Here is a 24,653-nt window from a genome sequence, read left to right as displayed (position 1 = left end):
CACTCATAAGTTAGTGTTGCATTTATGTGTTGTCAAGCATTTTTAAAGACAAATTACACTGTGATTGATTATTTTTTTGACTTATTTTTGACATGCTAAACCATTACCATAACCAACATGCTATTCTTTAAGAATTTAAGGCTTTTTTTTTTGGACAAAATATGTAATAACCATTTTTGACGCATAGACTGGAATAAAAGAGTGGAAGTCCCTCAGAGTCATTTCACTCTGGAGCAAATTCAGAAACTCACCCAGCAATCTGACCCTCTACTGACCCACTGAGTATCGTCATCTTTCAGCATGTTCTGTCTGATGTATAGAAACATTACTAAGTTTACACAAGTATACACAAAGTGGTTTATTTGGTGTCAGCTTTCAGCTTATTAAACACTTTATATTCACCAAATCAAAACACAGCCTCCATCATGTAACAAAAGACAAATGCAAAAGGTATGTACATATTAATATTTAGTAAACACAATGTTGTGGCATTCTAATAATCACCATTATTGTTACAGACCCAAAAATAAACACTCCCTTTTTATCAATTCCATTCAAAAACTAAAATGTTCATTTGGACGCTCGGTATACTCTCTAACACATGATATAAGCCTTTTCATTCTCTTTAATAACATTGTCTTGCAAATGGAAGCAGTTGAGGCACATGAACATAAATCATTTTTGATAATTACAGAACAGACCAACCTAAGTTAACTCTGAAACGCACAGCTCCTATGATTAAGTCAGAAGCAATGAGTGCAACAATTTGCATTTACAAAACGTTGATCTTCTCTAAAACAGTGCAGCCGCCCCGAGCAGGCGATGCTGTTAGCTAGCTGAATGCATAAATAAGTTGAGGTCGCTGTACTTGTCAGCTCATAGTGGTTTGTAGTTTGTAGGTTTAAAAGTCTGTCTATTCCTCTGTGAAGGTGATGACATCGTAGTGGATGCCTTGCTGCTGCAGCTGCTCCAGCTGTTCAGGCGTAGCTTCAGTGTAGACGGTCTGGGTCTGCGTCATGGCTGCGTCCGCCACGGCTACAACGACAAACATCATCCAGTTAGGTTGATTTGTAACCAGCTGAAGTTCCTATTGGTGTTCATCATAGTGGTCACTTCACTGTTCATGTTACTATCAAGCTCATGACTCTTCACATTCTGGTCATTCCTCTCCCGTGGAGTCTTGGAAAAAGTCATGCATGCTTTTATTTTTTCCAGACTTGATTGTAACGCACTTTGTTCTGCCATTAGCAAACTTAATATCGACAGACTTCAATTAGTATAGAACGCTGCCGCCAGGCTTGCAACTCACACAGGGAGCATATCACACCAGTCCTCGCTGCCCTCCACTGGCTACCTGTGCGTTTTAGAATTGATTTTAAGATTTTTCTGCTTGTTTTTAAAGCCCTCAATGGTCAGGCTCCTGCTTACATTAGTGGCTTACTTTTACCTATGAGCCTGATGGCTGCCTGAGATCATCCAGCAGGTGCCTACTTGTGGTTCCTAAATCCAGACTGGTCACAAAAGATGACTGAGCCTTTGCTGTTCAGGCCCCAAAGCTTCGGAATAGGTAGGCAAACTCAGTGTAATCTTTTAAATCTCTTCTTAAAAATCACTTTTATCGTATTGCCTTTTATTGACCTTTTCCTTCTTTTACATTGTTTTATAAATGGTTTAATTGTTTTATTGCTGTGTTCTTAACTGCATTTTGTTTTTCTGTCAAGCACCTTTTAACTTTGTTTTGTAAGGTGCTATACAAATAAAGTTATTATTATTATAATGGATAAGATCATAAACGAGTCACCCATTGGACCACAGTGGTTTGGTGCATTTTTGACAATTATCAATAGATGATGCATGTTCGCTACTTTCCAAAGCATCTACATTTCAAGAAGCAATAATGTTTTCATTATTAGCTGGCGGTCATTCTCGACTCCACCCTCTCCTCTTCCAATTGGACCTTTAATTCGTCACCAAATCTGCTTTCTTTGGCCTCATAAAAACATCTCCAGACTCAAGCCCTGACTCCCTGACTCGGTGCCCTTTATCATCTCCGGGCTAGACTACTGTAATGGAGTCCCGTCAGGGGTTTCAAGCTAATCCCTGAGCAGGCTGCAGTATGTCCTGAACTCTCACACACTCCTCTTCCTCACTTACAAATCCTTCCACAGGCTCTGCCGACCGTCCCTCACTGATCTCATCCACCCCTATACCCTGTCCCCGAGGCTTTGGTCCTCTGATGCAGTTCTGCTCTCAACCCCCCTGCACCAAATGCATATACATGGTCTCTGATACATTTAGTGTGTATAATTAACAATCTAACAGTGAAGTGAAGGGCTGAACATAATAAGAGTAAGGTGCAATCTGTTCCCAAGAGGAGCCAACCTGTGACAGCAGAGTGGGCAGCAGCCTCCAGATCTTCAGTATTCACCACCTGTTGCTCCGAGCTCACAGGTAGATACTGGATCTGACCGTCGTGACTCACAGCAATCTGAATACATGAAGAACAGGGAGCAATGAGCTTTTGTCAAAACAGAAACCTCTCACTGTCGATCACATCATCTGTCACACTAGAGTGACCAATATCCACCTTACCTGTTGCTCCTGCAGAAATGTCCCATCATGCTCATACTGGATGATCTGTCCATCTGGCATCTGAGGAACAGTTAGAACAACACATTATCACCTACAACACTGACTCATTATAAAAGCCATAATATAGTATGTTGAAAAAAAAAAGAAGTCAAAATGTAGTTTGTTCAAAAATGTCTAAAAACACTTTAGAATAGCAAATCGATCATGGTAATAGTATAGTATGTCGAATAATATTTTTTTAAAACAGTCATAGTGTAGTGTGTCCAAAAATATAAAAAAAACCCAGTATGGAAAAAAATGGAAAAAAACAACATGCATGTCGAATTTTTTTTTTTAAATGGTCAAAAAAATGCTTAAGAATAGCATGTTGATCATGGTAATAGTATATATGTTGATCATGGTAATAGTATATTATGTCCAAATATATATATATATATAAACGGCATATTATAATATGCCCAAAAATTAAATAATGCCGTACTATAGCATGTGGGAAAATGACAAAAAGTCATAGTGTAGTTTGTCCAGAAGTGCAAAAAAAAAAACAGCTAATAGTGTAACGGTCAAAAATATAAAAAAAAAAACTAGATATTATAGTATGTTAAAGAAAAGTACAAAAACAACATGCATGTCGAAAGAAGTAAAAATAAGGGTCAAATTGTAGTTTGTCCAAAAATGCAAAAGAAATGCTTAAGAATAGCATATTCATCATGGAAGTAGTATATTATGTCCACTTTTCTTTTTAAATGCCATATTATATGTCCAAAAATGACAAATAAAACGGTCACATTGTTGTTTTTCCAAAAATATAAAAATAACCTAGATATTAAAGTATGTAAAAAAAAAAAGTTTAAAAAACAACATGCGTGTCAAAAAAGTAAAAATAAGATTCAAATTGTAGTTTGTCCAAAAATGCAAAAGAAATGCTTAAGAACAGCATATTGATCATGGTAATAGAATATTATGTCCAAAAATCTAAAATTAGATAAGATATAACTATTAATTTCAAAGGAAATTCTGATTCCAGATTGCTCCAAGTTACAAAAACAATCACAATATAGGATAATATAAGAAAAAACAATGAGCAAAATAGGTAACAATAACAACATATAATATAAATATAAATATAAAAATAAAAAGTGTCTAAGGAGTCAAGTGGGTAGAGTGCAGATTACATAGCAGGATGTAATATGCAGATATAAATATATAATAATAATAATAACATATATTTAAAAATGTCCAAAAATTTAAAAAAATGCTGTATTATAGCATGTTGGGCACAGTGGAGTTTCTCCAAAAGTGCCAAAAACTTGCTGTAGAATAACACGTTGATCATCGTAATTATATAGTATGTCTAAAAATATATAAAAACACCATCATATTCTCTTCACTTGTTATGAGGTCAGTCACTGACCTGTATATGGTTGCCATCAGCTACCACGACATACTCCTGAGGGATCAAGTGCGGCACTCCATCCTGTGAGATGATATACTGAACCTGAAACAGGACGTGACAAATAAATGAGATGTAAGCTAAAGAATATAACAAGGGCTCTGTCATATTATATAAATGTATATATTTATCATATTATTATAGTCATATTGGCTCTTACCTCAGTCACCTGGTTCTCTCCGGTCATCAGGTGCTGCACTGTCTGTCCATCTATGGTGGTGATCTGCTGGATGTATGTGCCTTCCTCCTGATTAATGTACACATTGATGCATTTAGTTATAAAACACCAAACCGTTGTTGCTAGTTTCAGAGCAATGCAGTTGTTGTTTTCTCACCCAGTGCCCACATTGTGTAAAAGTTGCATTAATACAGTATTAATCATCATTAATATGTACATGTACAGTCTGTAAAGCCCTTTGAGGCAAATCTGTGATTTGTGATTTTGGGCTATACAAATAAAATTGACTTGACTTGACTGATACAAATGACATAATTATCACATAGAAAGGCTGTGTGTAATAGCATACAAAAAAAAGGTGTTTAAGAGGTTAAAACACACTGGAAATCCTGTAGAAAAACACCTGAATCAGCAATTTTAGGGGATTACAGATTACAGTTTTCAGTAAAACCAGCACTCGTAGGTGGAGTTTACAAATAATTTCAGAAAATAAGGAGATTCACAAGATATTAAGAGGAGATTAGAATAAAATAATATGAAAACAATATATAAACAGATGCAAAATGTTAAGTTTTTTGTATATTGTTTGAAAATAAACTTTTTTGCCTTCAATTCTGACCTGATCCAGAAGTTTTGGGGTTTGTTTTTCCACCAGAAAGTAACAGTAAATATTTCTTGATAGAGACTGAATGTTGGAGAGTCCACACCTGTGCAATGCAGTTAGTCTCTGTGGCACCTCAGACATAATGAGCACATTTACTTGGTTATAAGTGTGTCCAGTGTGGTGTGAGTGATGATACCTGGTCTGATAGTGCCTGTTCCTGAGCTACAATGATGTGCTCCTGTCCCAGGGCCTGCAAACGCTCCGGGCTGATCACTGTCTGATGGGCCTGTAGGGCTGTTACACACACACAAACAATCAAATTTCAGATTTTTGTTAATTTGTTTGGGGCTCTGTTTATAAGCTATAAACCAGTTTGAAGCGTAAAACCTGGTATTATTTATTAACTTTCATTCTGTCTGTGTTCCTTACACTGCAGTGTAGCTAGAGCCTCCTCGTCACTGTTCACGATGATGGTCTGCTGAGATGTGGCGGGACGGCTTTTCCCGCGAGCAGGATGATCCTGATTGTGGAGACGCTCCATGTGAAACTTCAGATGGCCGTTACGGTTAAACCTGTAACATTGGGCAAAAACAAATGGACATTGGTAGCTGTTCATTTCAACCTCCAATTGACACAGATACATAACGCATAACAGTTTCTGATGTTAAATACAGGTGCTGTTACGATTTTAATCGTTTACCTTTGTCCACAAAGTTTGCACGTAAACGGTTTCTCGTTGGTGTGTGTCATCATGTGTCGGCGCAGGTCTTTTTTGTTCTTGGAGGCAAAGCTACAGTTTGGACACTTGTGAGGCCTTAGGTAGGAATGCAGCTCCATGTGAGTCTAAAACAATAAAGAGTTCAGGTCAGAAGAGAGGTTCAAGACAGAAATGCTTCTGAAATGACAACTTAAGATACTAAAAAATGCCTGTGAAATGACATATGAGGACGAAAAACCGATGAGTTGTCGTTCACCCTGTTATAACTTGTTGAATAGCAGTTGAATATTCATATTATTGTTAAAATGTTGAGTCAATTTATGACATACTACACTCCATAGAATTTTGGTTTTTCAGAAACGTTTTGTTAGGATGGCAACCTGATCCGAGTCCCATGCCTCATCTGTACCTCTTTTTCAGAAACTTCAGATACTTACTGTTCATGAAATCAATATCTCTCAAATATGTGATTTTATTTATAAGGTATATTCAGATCATGAAAACTTTCCAGAGCACTTTAAAACGTCAATCTTTAGATCTTCATCCTCTAAGATTTTTTACATGGAAAGGTCAATTTATTGTTAAATTTACTGGGCACCAAATGATGGAATACCTTTTCCCATCTGACTCCATCTCCTTAAAATCTTTCAAAATATGTCTAAAAGCCCATTTAACTTCTGTTTTACATTTCTAATTCACACACAAATACACTTTTATATCATGTTCATATTTTGTTTTCTATTGTTATTTTTCCTTATTGTCACTATAACTTGTTGTTGATGTTATACATATGTTTTTTTTCTATTATCAGTTTGTTATTACTTTCTTATAACTATGAAATTTTAGGTGGAGGCTTTATATAAGCCCATCTGGGTTTTCTGCCTCTCCTGCACTATCTTTGTCATTTTAGGTAATTCTAACTGTGCAAATAAATAAACCTAAACCATGCAAAGGCTTTTGTTCTTGGTAACTGTCCGTGCATTTTTGAGCAAAGCTAATATATTACACTTAAGATTTTAAAGTCTCACCTTGACCTCGGGCCACGAGGTGGAGGTGAACTCACAGTCAGGACACTTGAAGGTGTTGGGGTCCAAGTGCGCCCTCTTGTGGTTCTCCATGTCGGATCGTCCGTGGAACGACTCCATGCATATCCGGCAGGAGAACCTCTTGGTGTTCAGGCCGGGCGAGCTCGCAGCAGAGGGAGAGGCTGGAGCCTCGCTGCTCAGCTGACAGAAAACATGCGACACAGTCAGAAACACGTTATAGATCGATCTTTACACGCAAAAAAACAGCTGATCTCTCACAGTTACCTCCACCTGCTGCAGAACACCGTCAGGCAGTGCTGAGGTTAGGTAGTACTTGTCACTTTTCAGGCTGTCTGACCCAGAGACCTCTACAGCCTGAGAGGGACTGCTGTCATCGTTACTGCAAACACAACAGTTTTATGATGTTATAGATCATCAATAAGATCTACATTCAATCTCACTATAATTAAAGCAACTACAAGGAGATTTTAACTGCTATAAAACAGTCTTAATTTAATACTGATGCCTCTATATGACCTACTTAAGCAACCATGACCATCAGCAGAGGATTGGTTATTTCTACAAACTTGTTTTTAATTACTGAAGCGATTTATGGCATGCAGAGCTGAAAGGCATATGTCTGTACCGAAGGAACCATTATATTTTTGATGCTGTATTTTGTGGTAATGGCTGATATTGGAGCAGGATCAGCAAAGAGAGAGAAAAAAAAACTGCTGAAAGAGATGAACAGCTGTGTTTAAAAAAATAAAAAATATATTAAACAATTAGCATTCCTTTGACCCGCTGGTGCAACATCAGATTTTTCTTGCCGGCTCAATTTTAAGGATATAGATAAGATACTGGTATCACATAAAACTAGAAGATCTGAGGAATCAATTAATTTTATCATGTCAGGAAAGGGATGAAATAACATATGAAATATCTGAATGAAAATGGGCTCCATGTGCAGCCGTAAGTCTCTTCTTTACACACACATGCCTGTATTATGATGACAAAACGCAGTGTAAAATAAAGAAAACACACTCTCTCATGCATTATTTTTGCCTATTGCATATGACCATTTCTGCAGACTACATGACTTCTACAGTCATGGAAAATTTATTAGACCACCCTATTTCAACATTTTCTTGTTCATTTTAATGTCTGGTACAACTAAAGGTACATTCGTTTGGACACATAATAATAACAACAAAAATAGCTCATAAGAGTTTAATTTCAGAGCTGATATCTAGCCATTCTCCATGGTTTTCTTTATAATGATTTTGGTTATTATATTATTATTATTATTATTATTATTATTATTATATAAGAAAACCATGGAAAATTACACTCTTATGAGATATTATTGTTCTTATCATTATATTTGTCCAAACAAATGTACCTTTAGTTGTACCAGACATTAAAATGAACAAGAAATTGTTCTGTAAATAAGATACTAATATCATATGAAATTAGAAGATTTGATTTTATCATGTTAGGAAAAGGGTAAAATAATGAGCCAAAGATGAGATCCCCTTCAGAGGCTGTCGCTGGTTCAAAATATCTGAATGAAAGTTGTCTCTATGTGCAGCCACCATTCTCATTTTTACATACATGCTGCTTTATGGTGATAAAATGCAGTTTAAGGTAAAAAAAAAACATAGTTTTTCTCATGTATTATTTTCACCTATTGTATCTATTGTATATGACTATTTCTGCATACTGGGGTCCCTAAACAGTCTGTCAAGTAAAGTCAAAGTTTATTTATAGAGCACATTAAAACAACCTCAGTTGACCAAAGTGCTGTACAGTTATTAAAATACAATAAAATCATACACAAATATACTAATAAATAAAAAATAACAATCAAAACAAGAAAATAATACTAAAACAATAACACAATAAAATAATAATTAAAAAAACTCAATTTAAAAACAGAGTTAGAGTTCAAAAGGAAATAAAAGAGTAAAAATAAAAAAAAGGAGTCTTGCCTAGCTGGGACTGAACGCCAAAGAGAATAAAATAGTCTTTGCCCTGAACATGTTGACTCTCAGTGCTGAGCTGCATCTCAGGTTAATCTTCAGGTTCCAGCTTTCAGATGATTTCACCACTTCTATGTGACATCTACTGTTGACCTGCTATCTCCCCCTAAAAATCCACTGCACAAACCGCAAATCTCTATAAAAGGGGCCAGAATGATAAGGCTTTAAAAGTCCCTTGTAGATGCTGAAAGTATTCATGTGGCTGTGTTTTCCAGTCAATCAAATGAAATCGTACGGTGTTTGTCTTACCTGTACCCGGGGCTGTGGATCTCTTCCGCCGCCTGCTCCACCACACTGAAGTCCCCTCCGCCCTCGTAGGCTTCGATGGCGATCTGGGTGAGCTCTCCTGTTTCAGAGGTGGCCGCCTCAAAGGCCTCCTGCAGCACCGTCTCACCGTTCTCAGACACGTGGAAGGTGACGACCTTCTGTGCCTGGCCCGGCGCTGCGGCCACCGTACTCCATGTGCCGTTTTCAAGAGTTTTACCTTCTGACTTCAGCACCGCCACCTGAGGAGAATAAGAAATACTTTTAACAAAAATGTGAAAAAGCAGCGTGTGAAAAACTAAATGTTTTGATGAGTCTGGCACCAACCTGTAAGGCGTTTCCAACCAGTTCCCGGGCGTTTCTCATATTCAGCAGCAGGTCCAGGGCGTTCTGAGCAGACTGATCACTGGATTCAGCTGAGGAGCACATGTTGTAAACATCAGCATTTGTCCTGAAGGAGGCATATGTGGCCAGAAATACTAAAAGTGTCTCTTCAGTGACACGAGGACTGACCTTGTTCATAGATGATGGTGGTGTTTCCCAGTGCATCCTGGGAAACAGAGGCATTTTCCATACCCTGCATGGCTTGTAGTGTAGCAGAATCCACTGCAACCTAATGAAGGTGGTGAAAAAAAACACAGTTATCATCTTCCAATACCAAAAAAATATAACACATGCTCAAATTAAAAGCAAACTGAACCTGAGATAAATAACAGACTCACAATAGTGTTCTGCAAGTCCTGTGTGTCTGCATGTTGCTGCTGTTTGAGCTCCTCTATCTGCTGCAGGGTGAAGAAGGGTCTGCGCCGCCTCCTGACCGGCTCCTCGGGGTGAGCCACAGACCACTCGTCAAACGCCTCAGGGTGGCGACACTGAATATGTAGACGCAGGTTCTTCCTGTGCTTCGTTGTGAAGTGACACATGTCACACGAGAAAGGCTTTTCCCCTGTAGAGGAGCATCAACACATGATTTTTAACCTTCTGAACCTCAACAAGCTGTTTCAGGGCGGTTTTGGCTCTTTTTACATTTTACTCTCCGTGTTCTTGTGTTTCACTGCAATATATAAAATATATATAAATCTATAAGTCCTACAGCTCTATGGAATCACCACAATCATCTAGAAGTGGAACAACTCAAACTTGTCTTTGTGCAGAATAAAACAGTAAGAATGACAGTAATGAAAAAGATGAAATTAAATGCAAATTGAATTTCTGTGATAAATTATCTTTTTAAAATTGGAATAAAATGAAAAATAAAATATACAAAAAAAGATTTTTAAAAATGGGTCTCCACATATTGTACATATGTCATGTTTCCAGCCTCTCCTGTCCTCTCCCCTCTGCTCTGTGTAAACAACCTATCCTGTCCTGTCCTCTCCTCTCAGCTCTGTGTAAACAGATTTTCAGTGAATATTTGTCACGTGACCGTTCGTCTCAGCAGAATAAATCATGTCTTCACAGTGTCTCTGAGGAGCAGAATTTAATGTTTTTAACAGGATCTGATTATGTAGAATAAAGTGATTTTGACAAAAATATCACTATTTTTAAGCTTTGTTTTGGTTATTTTTTCAAATGGAAACTTTCGTAACCAATGATCCATTCAAAAACTGTCGGAGAGATCCAACTCTGGGCATAATATCTGTTTCTACAGTTTCTTTCTCCAATAAACTGTATTTTTGACAATTATTTTAAGAAAACATACGTTCACTAAACTGTATAAAAACCTTTCTGCCACACTGACCCGTGTGTTTGATGGCCAGATGGGAGACCAGGAACTCCTCTTTAGCAGTGGAGTATTTACAGTAGTCACACTTGAAGGGCCGGTCGTTGGTGTGGGACAGCTGGTGGTTGAGCAGCAGCTTCTTGTTGTCACAGGTATAATCGCAAAATTCACACTTGAACCTGGCAAACACACATCCACGAGTTACTCATTATGATATCATCATGACTAACATCCAGCCACAAATAACTAATGCTAATTCATTAATGCATACTGTAGTACAAATTGCTGATCAGACATTTCTGTTGTGATATGACAAAATAAAAGGTGGAATAAAAGTTTTAAATACTGACTTGCTGTCTCCAAGACTCTGGATGTGGGTCAGCAGGTGCATTTTGAATGTGTACCGTTTCTTGAAGGATTTGCCGCACTGTAAAGACAAAAAGACATCTTCAACAAGAGTTTTGGTGATATTTGGAGTAGATTAAAATGCACAGCTTTGTTGCACAATAAAATCATGCATTCAGAGAGGGACGGGAGATAAAACAAGAATCTTACAGGAGTCCCAATGTGGCCCCCAAATAATTTTAACTGTTGACATTTTAAGAATATATTAATTAATAAATCTGCATGTTCAAACACTTTTTACAGTAAAATTAAGTGCAAAAATGCACACTATACGGTACTTTAAGCTTGACAGAGAATGTATGAAAAACCACTGTATTGTTGTCAGGGAGGAACAGGTGACAACACCTGTCCTGTAGTCAACATTGAAATGTCTCTTGTAAGTTTTTTTTCACCTATTCTTTAAGTTTCCTTAAATGGTACAATCTTTATTCTCTGACCTTATCACACATGTGAGGTTTCTCTGAGCTGTGGGTCTTCATGTGCTGGGTCAGTCTCTTCTGCATGGGGTAAACCCTGTGGCACACTGGGCAGAGGAACTCTGACACCTTTGGTGCCTGAAAGAATGAGCACAAAGGCCACACAAGCAAACACCAATCAAGACAAGAAAAATATTCTGCTACAACATTACACCTTTTTACCAACATTCAAATATGGGAGTTTTCAAATGTCTTACCAACTCTGTCTTCTTTTTCCTGCAGGATGGGAAATAAAAATCAGTAACAATGTTTAAAAACCTGCTAAATTTGTTCTCAATTAGAAACCATGTATCGTGTATTACTGCATGAGTTACTAACTTGTCTTTGTTGTGGACTGCTGAGTGGCGAATGACATCTTTCCTGTAGACACTTGTGTAATCACACTCCTCACACTTGAACGGCTTGGTGCCCTCATGATTGAACATGTGCTCCTGCAAAACAGCCCACAAAATGTTGTATTAACACAGTTAACTTTCATTATGTCATAATTCTGTATCTAATGTACAAATTGCATAATTATCACATACAAAGAGTGTGATTCAGAGGGTAAATACTCTCGGGGAAGCCCCTTAAAAAGGAACCACTTGAATCAGCAGAATACACAGCTGAGGGAGGGGTGGGAAGATTTTCAGATTAGTAAAGATCGGCTCAAACTTGTTTTAGGGAGGAGTTTGGGATATTTTCATTTTTTTCAGTATGGCCAGCCACCATGAGGTCATACAGCTGGAGTTTTACCAGATTTGTAACAAGAGAGAAAGAGATAATTGTAGAACAAAGAGGAGGGGATTTCCCAGAAGATCGGAGGAGAGATTGCGGTGATATAATATGATACCCATATAAAAACAGATGCAAAATGTTACATTTTAGTTGATGTACTGGATATCAATTCTGGTTTAATTCTAGTTTGAGAACAAACTCATTTTGCCTCGGCTCTAGTGAAATTCATGAGTCGGGAGAGAAATATTTTCCTGGGTTTCTTTTTCCACCAGAAAATAGTATCAAATCTTTTCTGGAGGCTAAATGTTGGAGAGGATCACAGGCCCATGCATGGGAGTTACTCTGTTGAACCTTCAGGACACCGTGCAAACATGTATGTAAATGGAAGTTAACTTGATAGCTAATAAACTTTTTTAAATTAAATGTATGCATGTTATTCATTTTTCAGAATACATAAACTGTATATGACCTATAGTAATATATGTCCGACCGCTCAGGAACTGAGTTGGAAATTACGCAAATACATGGCCAAAATGACCATTGATCAAATAATCATCTAGTGATATTTTTAAGATAGATAGATAGAACTTTATTGTCTGTCACGAGTGACAGAAATTCATTTTTGACAGGCTCATATAAAAAACACTAAGAAACAAACAAACATTAAAAACACAAAAATGTGTACAATCATGCTAAAATGGAGGGGGGGGGGGGGGGGGGGGGGGGTGTTAAAAGCAACAGAGTGTTCATTTTTTTGTTGTTCAGGGTGGTTATTGCAGAGGGGACGAAGGATTTTTTGTAGATGTTTTTCCTGGCCAGTGGAACCTTATAGCGTTTGCCTGATGGCAGCAGCTGGAAGCAGTGGTGGAGGGGGTGAGAAAAGTCTTCTGTGATCAGGGTGGCCTTCCTGATCACAGACCGGCTGTACAGTTCTGAGAGGGGGGTTTGTGGTGCTCCAATGATTTTGCTGGCCTGGTTAACTGTACGGGAAAGTTTGGTCTTGTGTTTGGATGAGAGGAGACTGTACCAGGAAGAGATATTGAAAGTGAGTATGGATTCAATGAGGGACTGGTAGACCAGAGTTAAAACATGTGTGCTGACATTGAAAGTCCTTCATTTCCTCAGCAGGTAGAGGCGCTGTTGGGATTTTTTAAAAATGGTGTCTGCATGCTGAGAAAAGGAGAGGCAGTTGTCCAGGTCAGTTCCAAGGTATTTAAAAGACTCAACCTGCTCCACCAGCTGACCCTGGATGCTGAGTGGTTTAAAAAGAGCAGTTGCTGACTCTCTTCTGCCCCCACAGCACAGCTCTTTGGTCTTCTGGACATTTAGCTCAAGACAGAGCTGGTTAAAAGTCTGTGCCAGGTTTTCAACAGCCTGCTGATACCAGTCCAGAGCAGTGGTGTCAGTCAGGTGAGCCACCAGGGCCATGTCATCCGCATATTTAAAAAGGTTCATTCCCTCACTGTTACAGGTGAGGTTGTTTGTGTACACAGAGAAGAGAACGGGAGATAAAACACAACCCTGGGGAACACCTGTGTTTAAAATCAGCTTCTTTGATTTAAAACCATTTAAAAGCACCTGTTGTGGCCTGTCAGTTAAAAAAATCTTGATCCATAAAACCAGTGTGGGATGAACTTGGAGGTCTAAAAGAGCATACAGCAGGGTGTCAATGTGCACAGTGTTAAAAGCAGAGGAGAAGTCCATAAATAAGATCCTGGTGTGAGGGTGAGGAGAGTCCAGATGTTTCGTGATGGTGTTCAGCAATGTGAGACTTGCGTCCTCAACCCCCCTTTTTGCCCTGTAGGCAAACTGAAAAGGATCCATTTTATGTGACAGCATTTTGGCCAGAAGGTCACACAGGATTCTCTCCATGCACTTGCACAGCACGGAGGTCAGGGCCACTGGTCTGTAGTCCTTCAGCTCCTTAGCTGGAGTTTTTTTGGGGATGGGAATTATGGTGGATTCCTTCCAATTTTTGGGGACATTTCCTGAATTCAAGAGGCACTGAAACAGTCTTGTGACCACTCCACCTAGCTGAGCAGAGCAGTCCTTCAGTACCCTGCCTCTGAGCTTGTCAGGGCCAGAGGCTTTATGTGGTTTGACCCGGTGAAGGATGGAGGTTACCTGCTGCTCGTTGATGGTGATGGCTGGGTGGGGGGAGATGGTGGTTGAGCAGTCAAAGTCAAAGTTGGGTGGAGGACTATTGTTGTTGAACCGGGCGAAGAAGATGTTGAGTTGTTCTGCAAAGGGGGCGGGGTCCGGAAGGCTGGCCACTGCGGGTTTGGCAGCTCTGTCCATCATAGTATTTAGACCCTGCCACGCTTCCCTTGCATTGCCAGATGTTAATTTTTGCTCCACCTTGTTCTTGTAATTGATTTTTGAGAGCCTAGCCATCCTTCTGAACTCTTTCTCCAACTCCCTCACTCTGAGTGTGTCCCCTTGCAGGAATGCTGCTTTCTTTTGGACTAGGCAGATTTTCATGTCCTTTGTAATCCATTTTTTATTATTTGGGTGAATAGTTATCTGTTTGTCTGTGTCACTGTGTCCTCACAAAATAAAAAGTAGGAGGTTAACACATCAGTTAGCATGTTCAGATCATTTTCACAGGTGTCAAAAAACAAATCCCAGTCTGTCAATTCAAAGCAGCCTTTCAGTGCTTCAGTTGTTTCATCATTCCAGACCTTTATTGTTTTTGTGATGGTTTCACCTGTCTTTAGCTTTGATCTGTATGTGGGAAGCAATAAAATAACATTGTGGTCAGAACGGCCAAGTGGGGGATGTGGTTTTGAGGTATATGCACCAGGAATGTTGCCATAGCACATATCCAGTATATTCTGTTTTCTGGTGGGGGTCGTAACATACTGCTCTAGGTCTGGCAGATGTGTGGTGACATCACACCGGTTAAAATCCCCCAGCAGAAATACAGGCTGTTCTCCAGTTTGGTTGACTACTCTGTTGTAGTGGTCAACCAACAGCTTTAAATGATTACCTGATCCAGAAAATGTATATTTTGACACCAAGATAGACCTTTTTAGTGGCTTGAAAGATATATTGGTTCTCACAGACTTTATATGGCTGCTTTATCTTGATGAAGTGGCTCCCACCAAAGATTGAAACCTATAGTAATGTAGAGGATGAGGGAAAAGTTTGGTGCTTTTGTCCGATGTGTCCCGATTCTTCTCAAATCTGGTCCTAAGCCACCTGACTATGAGTAATGTGACCTGTTTCAGTGAACTGACCTTGAGTGAAGACCAGCGTTTGCAGCGATAGTTGCACTGGAGGCACTTGAAGAGCTCCGGGTCGTTGCCTTCATGAGAGTCCACGTGGAAGCGCAAGTCTTCCTGAGTGAGGAAGCGTGAGCCACAGATGCAGCAGTTGTGAGGTCTCAGCAGCGGCTTCAGGGATTTGTAGTACCGACTGGAAGATAATGAAGAGAAAGAAGCAATAAGCTTGTTGTGATTTTACTTAATAATTATTTGGAACCCAACTTTATTCAATTATTTGATACTTACTTTCGATTTATATACTTCTTATACTTCTTACGGAGAAATCGCTTGGAGGGTCTGCCCCGTTTTCTGGGGAAGAACTCCTCCGGCTGAGTGTTGGATGAAGGGTCTTTGTTCTCAGAGTCTGACTGGCTTATCGCTGCCTCAGCTGTGTCTCCATCGGTCACCACAGCAGGACTGTTGTTCAGCCCAGAGGAGCTCGCCTCTTCAGGTGCACTAGCACCTGCACTCACCCTGGGCTTCTTAGCAGTACTCTCAGCTTCTGTAACAAAGCAGTGAAGAAGAAGAATGAGGAGTGTGTAAGCTCTGCCGCCAGTGATATTATGTTTCTCGTCAATACTGAAAACCAACCTTTGTTGCTGTAGCCTTCATCAAAAAGGCTGTACTTCCTTGGGCGGCCAACCTTTCGTCGAGGACGCCCTTGAGAGGAGGAGGAGGAGATAGGAGGAGCGGGCTTCTTAATAACGGCAGGTGGTCTTCCTTTGCAGTCCTCCTCAGCAGGGTTGTAGTCACTATCCTCTGGGAATAAAGAGGAAGGAAAGGTGAATATAGGCGCGTTTCCATTTGGTACTTTTCCTTCTAGTGAGCCGCTATGGGTGTGGCTTGGGAGAGAGGATACTCCCTACTTCACCGGTTAGCGCTACCAACAAGTTGACACTGATTGGATACGGTTGAGGCGGCAACTTCATGCATGCATGATTCATTTGCAGACTGGACGCTGAGGGGTTAACATCTCCTGCTCTGACTGCAGCTGGGAGAGACTGCTGCAGGAGGACTGGGCCACATGTGAGTGCTTTGGGAGGACGCCTGCTACTCGTTAAGAAGAGTAGGAACGAGTCTCCAAAAGTCTCCAATAACACCAGAAAAAGTCGCTAGATTTGTTGCTAGTCGCTTTTTTGAAAAAAGAGTCACTAGAGGGGTCTGAATAGTCACTATTATAGAGACAAAGTCGCTATGTTGGCAACACTGCTTGCTGCGTCGGTCTGTTGTCACATTCGGACTACGTTGGTTAGCCGCTACAGAAGTACTTGTATGGCAACTGAGGGGAACTAACTCGTGGGCGGAGCCAAAACACTCAGCCGCTTTCCGAAAGGTACTCAAAAAGTACTCAGTGGAAACACGCCTTATGATTCTAATCCCTCTCTCTGATGCAGTTAAAAAAGTATGAATGCTTGTCTGCTAGGTGGATGAATTAACCCTCTGAACCGTGTGTTCACTTTAAAAGCTTGCCAAACATACACCATTGATTGTAGAAAGAAGCTGTAAAAAAAACAGGCATTATCATTGAAATTTGACCTTTCCGACAGTCCTTGAACAGATTATTAGTTATGAAAGTTTCTGTTCAGAAAAAGTAACCAAAGCAAAGCTTAAAATTGTGATTTGTCAAAATCACTTTATTCTACATGTCGACAACGGTCATGTGACAAATAGGCCTGAAACAGCTTGTTGGGGTTCAGAGGGTTAATTAAAAGTCCTCTTCACTGACCTTCAGGATCATCAATGGCACCAGCATCCACAATATCGTCCTCCTCTTCTTCTGCTTGTTGTGGTGCAGCAGTTTTCGCAGTCGCTGCTTTTCTCTCTTCAGCTTCTTGTCTCTCTGCCTGACGACGAGCAAATGTCTCACTTTTTGGAGGTCGTCCACGTTTACGCTTCTTTGACACGTCCCCTGAAAACAGGACAGTATACCACAAAAAATGATTAGAATGGAAAATATCTTTGCCTCATTTATCTTTGTCATAATCAACCAGACTTTACCTGCAGGTTTGAAGTGTTTGTCTCTCATGTGGTTGATGAGCGTGTCTTTAGAGGCACTCTTGTACGGACACATCTTACACTTGAACTGCTGCACGATCACCACTTCCATCATCTCCTCCAACTCGGCCAGGTTAGGCGGTCTGTGTCCGGAGCCTTCTGCCACCGTTGATGTCTCCATCTCCCGGACCATCCCGGCTTCGTCCTGAGGCCCCTGGGAGCCTTGAGGCTCCTCTTGGCTGGGGGAGCACTGTTGGGCGAGCCCAGGCTCTGGATTGGAGGTGTATGTCCCACTGCTGCTGATGTAGGGCCCGGGCTGGCTCTCGCTGCTCTCCAATGCCTCGGGAAGCCCGCCGGAACCTGCCGTGTCTGCCAAAGGGAGGTCGGAGGAGGAGCTGTCGTCGGCGTAGAGAGAAGCCTCGGGGCCGTTACTGCTCTCCATATAGCAGGAGTGCTGGGGCTGCTGCTGGGAGTGCTGGGGCTGGTCTGGATCCTGGTTCCCCTCGTCGTCTTCGTCATCGTCTCTCACTTGATACCGAGAACAACCAGGCTGCTCGGAGTCTGCAGCTGCAACACACTCCCCTCCGTACTCAGTCCCGTACTGCCGACTTGTCTGAGTCCGGTGATCTGCGCTACTGTCAATGTAACTGCGTGAATGATGCGGTCGCTGCCCGTCGTCCACCGCACATTCCAGGTACCCGGCGCTGCACTCCACCACGTAGTGACCCTGGCTGGTCGGGTTTGAGTCCGCCCCGCTGCACTCCACATATCCAGGCAGGTCCTGGTCGCTGTTGTCCCCACTGTAGTCGGGGAAACCTGACTGGGAGCGTGTCTGATCTGGTTCCTCGCCTGAGCACTCCACATAGGAAGATGAAGACTCCCCTGTCTGGTCTGGACCATCTGCGCTGCAGTCTATATACTGGGAGGGGTGGGAGTGCTCGGGCTGGTCTGGCTGGCTGCTGCTGTCCTCCGGGTAACCTGAGTGTCCGGGCTGATCGTCGGGCTGGTCAGGGTCGAGGTTGCCCTGCAGGTCTCCCTGGTCCAGACAGGTGGAGGTGGGACCTTCTGCAAGAGCTTCTATGGCTATACGATCAGAGAGGGCCGAAGATGACATTTGGGCTATCATAGGAGCTCCTACAGCACACGATACAAATACATATATCGTACACACTTTATTAAAGAGGATTCCTATATTGTGTAGAAGAAGTATTTTACCGAGAGCCAAATTATCTGCAGAGATCTTCACTGTTCTTAAACAAACGCACCCACTGATGAAACTGTAAACCTTTGTAAACGTTTGCTGAGCTTGTTTTTTTGATAAACAGATGACCGATGACTTAAGTCCTTCATTCAGTCAAAAAACATATATAAAAGTCACCAAGTTGTATAAATGTATTATATATATTGAACATATGTCCTCCAATTCACTGCTACTTTAACATGTTTGTACTACTAGTTTTTTAGTTTGGTCCTAGTTGTTTGATTGTTTGTAATTTTATTTTATGATATTTATTTATTTTTATCTTTATTGTATTTCATTTTTATTATTCTATTTTTATTACCTTAATCTGTTTTTACTCTGTACTTGTGCTGCTGCAACATCTGAATTTCCCCCATGGGGGATCAATAAAGGAATATCTTATCTTAAAGTGTATTGTAAATATATAGCTTAAAACTGGTATAGAACCACACCACTTACGCATGGACAAGACACAGTTGGTGAACTTTATTTAAATTATAGAGTTCTCTAGATTTTGTTGGTAACACTTGGGATAATGTTGTTTAGTTGTTTTAAGATATTTTAATGGCTTTAAAAAAATGTGGATTTTAATTAATTTTTAAAAAATCACTTAGAGAATTAGAACAAGGTTGACATGCAAAGCTCAAATAATTTATCTGCTGAGTAAATAAAAGTACTCTGAGTATTCCTTATGTTGTTTCTAATATAAACAAACATGCTGATAACTTTTTCATTAACTTAACAGAAGAATGACTGAGTCAGCACACTTACCATCATCTGGTCCTTGTAATATCAGGTACTGGGTTGTTTCTGCACCTCCGTCTTCTGCACTGGTCACAGCGATGCAGCCTGACAGAAGAACAGCAGACCAGATCAGATATCTGTTACTTCATGGTGAACTAATCAGAGTGACAGGACCCTGAAGCTGCTCAGTCAGAGTGAAAGTACCGTTCATGATGTCAGGGCCGATGGTGGACTCTATGATCTTGTCGATGGCAGAGCCGAGGTCTGACGAGGTGGAAGCAGTCGAGTCAGAAACCATCATGGCTCCTTCAGACGCTGCGCTGGAGTGGACCAGCACTTGGGCTGACTCAGAGACCAGAACTGACTGAGTCACCGTGGAGACGCTGGACACGCTGGTGGACTGGGCCACCGAGGAGGAGTCTGGGAGGTGGACTGATGAAACTCTGACGTCTGTACTGGAGCTGGTTTCTGGAATAAACACCTTGACGGGGAGGGGCAAAAACATCAAGAAACTTTTATGACACAAGCCTGCCAGTTGTTATTTTCTCTCACACATGAAAACACAATATCACATCCTTACCACAACTCCCTCTGAGCTCTGTCCCACGTGGCAGTCGGACTCCGGGGCCTGTGTGTGAGAGGCAGCAGCATCACTGCTGTCTGCAGACATGGCCTCGGATGACTCCATGCCCATGCCGCTCTCAGATGGCTCCTCCATCCCTGAGGGACCTGCATCACTGCTGCTCTCCACCTCATTCTCCTCCGAATCCATGACTAGACACAAAATGACAGGAACTCAATATCCATTTTAAAGTTGGTCTCATCTTTAAAGCAGTGATGGAAGAAGTATTCAGGTCCCTTACTTAAGTAAAAGTACTAATACTACACTGAAATTACTCCACTACAAGTAAAAGTCCTGCATTCAAAACTTAAGTAAAAGTACAAAAGTATTCAAAATGTACTTAAAGTATCAAAAGTGAAAGTATTAGTTATGCAGAATGGCTCCACTCAGACTGTATATTCTAAATATATTATTAGATTATTATTATTGTTGCATTTATGTAAACATAATTTTACTGCTGTCAATGTCGGGCTCATTTTGACTATTTAATATACTTAATGTGATTTAATTCACCAACATGCGTAATCACTTTAAATTGATCATGTTTTTATGTAAAATCTTGATCTGGAAAGTAACTAAAGCTGTCAGCTAAATGTAGTGGAGTAAGAAGTACAATAAATGCCTCAAAATGTAGTGAAGTAGAAGTATAAAGTTACATATGGGGAAATACTCAAGTAAAGTAAAAAATACCTCAAAATTGTACGTAAGTACTGTACTTGACTAAATTAACTTAGTTTGATTCCACCACTGCTTTAAAGAATGCCTTGGGCCTTACTGCTAGCTTAGAGTGTTATCATGAACACAACTCTTTTCAGCCAGCTACTTAAACAGCAGAGTATGGAATGAGTTTTAAAACAAATAGTAGTAATTCAAATCCAGTCCACTTGCTTTTATTCACTGGATGAAGGATGATATAAGCTTTTTACACACAGAAAATTAGATATACTAGGGGGAATGATGCAGACAAGGAACCCTTTTAGGAACCCTTTTGGTCTTTTTTCTTTTCTCTGAGAGCTGATGAGTTCTCCCGTTACATAAGATAATCACGCATATTGCCCTTTAAAAAGCTGTCTGTCTGGATATAAATTTAGTGTTTTTTCTCTTTCTACCTCCACTCTTTTTATTTGCTTTTAGCATCACGCTTTCTTTGAAATATGACTGAGATTTCCCAAGGATGTTGAAATCTTTATTCACAAACTGCTCTGGAAGATTTTCTGTACATTGTACAACTTACTTCAGCATTTACCTAACATTAATGGTAACGACAATAACAAAAAAACTTTTTTTTTTCAGGCATTATTTTTGCCTATTGTATATAATTACTTCTGCATACTGGGGTCCCTAAACACATATTCATGTGTGATGCCATTTCATTGCAGTGAGAGCAATTTTAAACTTGAGCTCAGTGTATAAAATGAGCTGCTGTGACCTCTAGGATAATCACAGCCTCATGAAACTTTACAACCACAAACTAGAGACCTAGAGCATTCAGAGGATGGATGGCTCTACACACTAGCACAAGCAGAAATCATCAAAATGTCAAAAGTTTTGGAAACCAAATCACAGCATGGATTTTTCGATATTGTTCCAAAGGCTTTGGTGCTTTGACGTCATATTCTGGAGGGTTTTTGACCATTTTTATCCATTCTCGATATCAGTGGTGGAATGTAACTGTGAACTTTTACTCAAGTACTGTACTTAAGAACAATTTCGAGCTATGTGTAATTTACTGGCATATTTTCATTTTATGCAACTTTATACTTCTACTCGACTACATATATGTGATAGCTTTAGTTACTTTCCAGGTTGAGATTTAACATGAAAAATATGCAAAATTAAAAGTAATTAATTGTACTGTTAACAGAATTTTCAGGATACTGTATATGGTCCTCTGTATAATTAATACAGCAGAAAGTAATAAAATTACATTTCTTTCACCCCGGTTGTAGCTTATAAATGTATGTTTTTGCCCGATAACATGATAGTTAGATGTTGAATAAATAATTTCAGTGAAGGAGACATAATCTGTCTTCCAGTGCAAGTAATTGGCTTTGAAGACATTTTTCCAGATAATACACACATACAGTCATGGAAAAAATAATTAGACTGCCCATTTTCTTCAATTTCTTGTTCATGTTAATGCCTGATACAACTCAAGGTACATTTGTTTGGACAAATATAATGATAACAACAAATATAGCTGATAAGAATTTATTCTTAAGAGCTGATATCTAGACATTTTCCATGGTTTTCTTGATACTAACCAAAATCATTATCAAGAAAACCATATAAAGAAAGCCATACACTAATGTTTTGAACCATTATTAATTGAACCCTAATTAATGATGGATTACGTCATTTTTATTAGAGATTTCTGACCACAGCTACTTTTACTTACTTATTTATTTTCTTTTTCAATGCTTTATTGAAAATTACAAAAATAAACATTTCTGGCACATTTTTCACAGTACACTTGCATAAGTGTAGAAAGAATGCTAGGTGAACATCAATCAACAGTGAAACATATAATAATAACATCAATATTGTAAAGTCAGAGCAGTTGAAATAAAATAATAAAAAAATAGAAAATAAATAGACAAAAATAAAATACAAATAAAACAGTCTAAATGTTGTTTTCAATAAGGGGGATTCAAATTAGTTTTAACTGTTCATTTCAGTGGGAAAATTTTTCAAGATAACATATCATTTTTGTGCCTTTGTTGTTGTTAGAATTTTTAGAGATTTTAAGTACAATTTGAATTCATTCATGAAGACAATAAATTTGGGGGATGGATTCATAACTCTATTCTTGTGGATGAAAATTTTGCTAAACAAAGGATAACGTTGCAACACAGTTCATTGTTTTTGTTTTGCAAAAGCATACCGAAAGTGACATCGTCTCTAGAGATAGCAGCTGGAAATAATATGATTTTTTGTTAAATCCAATTGTGAATGTTGACCCAGAATGTTTGTATCACATCACATTAGAAGACATGGTCCCAGGTTTCAATTTTTCATTTTCACAGAATGTGTATAAATTGTCAAAGATATTAAAGCGTAGTCTAAGTAATTCTTTAGAGGGAAGAATGTTGTTCATAATTTTAAAGTGTGTTGCTTTCATTTTAGGGGGTATAGGGAATTTTAGGTACATCGTTCTTAGTTTATAAATAGATTGATTATCAAATTTATGTAAGATATTATTTTTGTTTTGTCTGCCAGGGAACAATGTGTCAGTGAGATAGTTTCTTATAAAGTGATTATTACATTTTTTTGTCCAGGATTAAAATCCCCTGTATTGACAATGGGACCAGTTGTGGTATTATAGGTTGGTGGGCCAATATATTTTTTGTTAGAAATATAAATCCCTGAGGGAGTGCTTTTTGTAACTTAAAAGTCTCATTTGGAAGTATTGAATTTATGTTTAGTGCAAAACTGTTGATAATCTAAGAGATTACCATTGGCATCCATTAAGTCAACCACAGACCATATATTCCTCTCATACCAATCCTGATAACATAATGATTTATTTCGGTAAGAAACACATCTATTATTCCAAAGCATAGTAGTGTGGGGTGAAAAGTTATGCACATGTAGCATTTTCCAATATAATAGAATTTGTTTATGAAACTCTGACAAAGATATAGGTAATTTATTGATGTTGAAGCATGCCATGAGAAGACATTTGAAACCTCCAATCTTATTGAATGGGGAATTTGGAACACAGTACCAAAATGAATAATTATTATTTATCCAAGATTTCAGCCAATTAATAGTGCTGATACATACATATTTATATACAGTCTACGGCTGATACCTTGTATTAGCAGTTATATGACGTGTTTACACGCAAGGACGCCACAGTTGGTTTAAATCAAATGTTTTCTATTGTAGTTGTGCTCGTTTAGACTGGTCAAGTGTTACTATATTTGCAAACTGACATGAAACACGAACAACAGTAAAGTTACTGAAGAACTTGAGGCCAACGGTCACCAACGGTAGCTCGCGTTAGCTGACAGTTAGCTTGTTGATGTTGTTCAGAATCTGTTTTGATGAAGCTCTAAACCAGACTTAACTGTCAGTTAGTGGTAGTTTGGGGGGGTTTTACAGGCTGTTTGGTGAATAAAAAATGTCGCCAGTGTGACAGAGTGAGCACTCAGAGCCCACGTAGAGCGTGTTAGCCGTTAAACGGGCCCAGCTGCCCTTCGTCCTGCCTGCTCCGCGTCGCCATTTTCCGCCAGGCAGCGTCTCTTTCCACTCAGGCGCTGAGAGGACTCTCTCTACTGGGGACCTGGGGCCTGACCGCGGCAGGCAGACCGCCCTAATGCTCTCCCTGAAGAAAATAAAAACACTTCCCTCCACCGGCTCGGGAATATACAAGCTTTTTTCTTACCGTGTATTTTCCAGTAGAGCGGTATCCTTCAGTGTAGACGCGCTAAACACGACAGAAATTAGTAACCGATAATTGTTGCTTCATTCTAGTCGGGCGCCATGAGACTCTCCTGCTTCCTGTCCCCGCAGCCGGATCTCATTTATTATTTTTGTGTTGAAAACGCTCTTATTATTCGACCAACCATGGGTATATTAACCTG

The 24,653-nt window shown here is 39.6% G+C and overlaps 1 protein-coding gene across 1 annotated transcript; it reads right to left on the bottom strand.

Annotated features, from left to right (window-relative positions):
• Positions 1-353: 353 nt before the first annotated feature.
• znf335 (zinc finger protein 335) lies at positions 354-24,569 on the bottom strand. Its single transcript, XM_059333947.1, has 28 exons — positions 24,455-24,569; positions 20,023-20,216; positions 19,647-19,923; positions 19,470-19,547; positions 17,462-18,541; positions 17,190-17,372; positions 16,055-16,222; positions 15,710-15,965; positions 15,437-15,614; positions 11,799-11,911; positions 11,678-11,696; positions 11,442-11,558; positions 10,950-11,026; positions 10,618-10,778; positions 9,599-9,822; positions 9,390-9,489; positions 9,204-9,292; positions 8,862-9,118; positions 6,856-6,970; positions 6,574-6,771; positions 5,528-5,670; positions 5,257-5,399; positions 5,024-5,121; positions 4,206-4,292; positions 4,007-4,090; positions 2,593-2,652; positions 2,383-2,488; positions 354-1,035 (listed from the first exon to the last, which is right to left on the bottom strand). The coding sequence occupies exons 2-28, from the start codon at positions 20,212-20,214 to the stop codon at positions 914-916; spliced, it is 4,725 nt and encodes a 1,574-aa protein (XP_059189930.1). The 5' UTR covers positions 20,215-20,216; positions 24,455-24,569; the 3' UTR covers positions 354-913.
• Between the last annotated feature and the right edge of the window lie 84 nt (positions 24,570-24,653).

The sequence above is a fragment of the Centropristis striata genome, chromosome 5 (genome assembly GCF_030273125.1).
Source record: "Centropristis striata isolate RG_2023a ecotype Rhode Island chromosome 5, C.striata_1.0, whole genome shotgun sequence".
Classification (NCBI taxonomy): Eukaryota; Metazoa; Chordata; class Actinopteri; order Perciformes; family Serranidae; genus Centropristis; species Centropristis striata.
This window is presented reverse-complemented; position numbering and strand designations above follow the sequence as displayed.

Coding starts and splice junctions, on each gene's coding strand:
- znf335 (XM_059333947.1), bottom strand. CDS start 20,214: ATGGATTCGGAGGAGAATGAGGTGGAGAGCAGCAGTGATGCAGGTCCC. Junction 15,966..16,054: donor TGAAGGCTACAGCAACAAAG/GTTGGTTTTCAG, acceptor GCTTTGTTACAG/AAGCTGAGAGTACTGCTAAG. Junction 6,971..8,861: donor ATCCACAGCCCCGGGTACAG/GTAAGACAAACA, acceptor TTGTGTTTGCAG/TAACGATGACAGCAGTCCCT.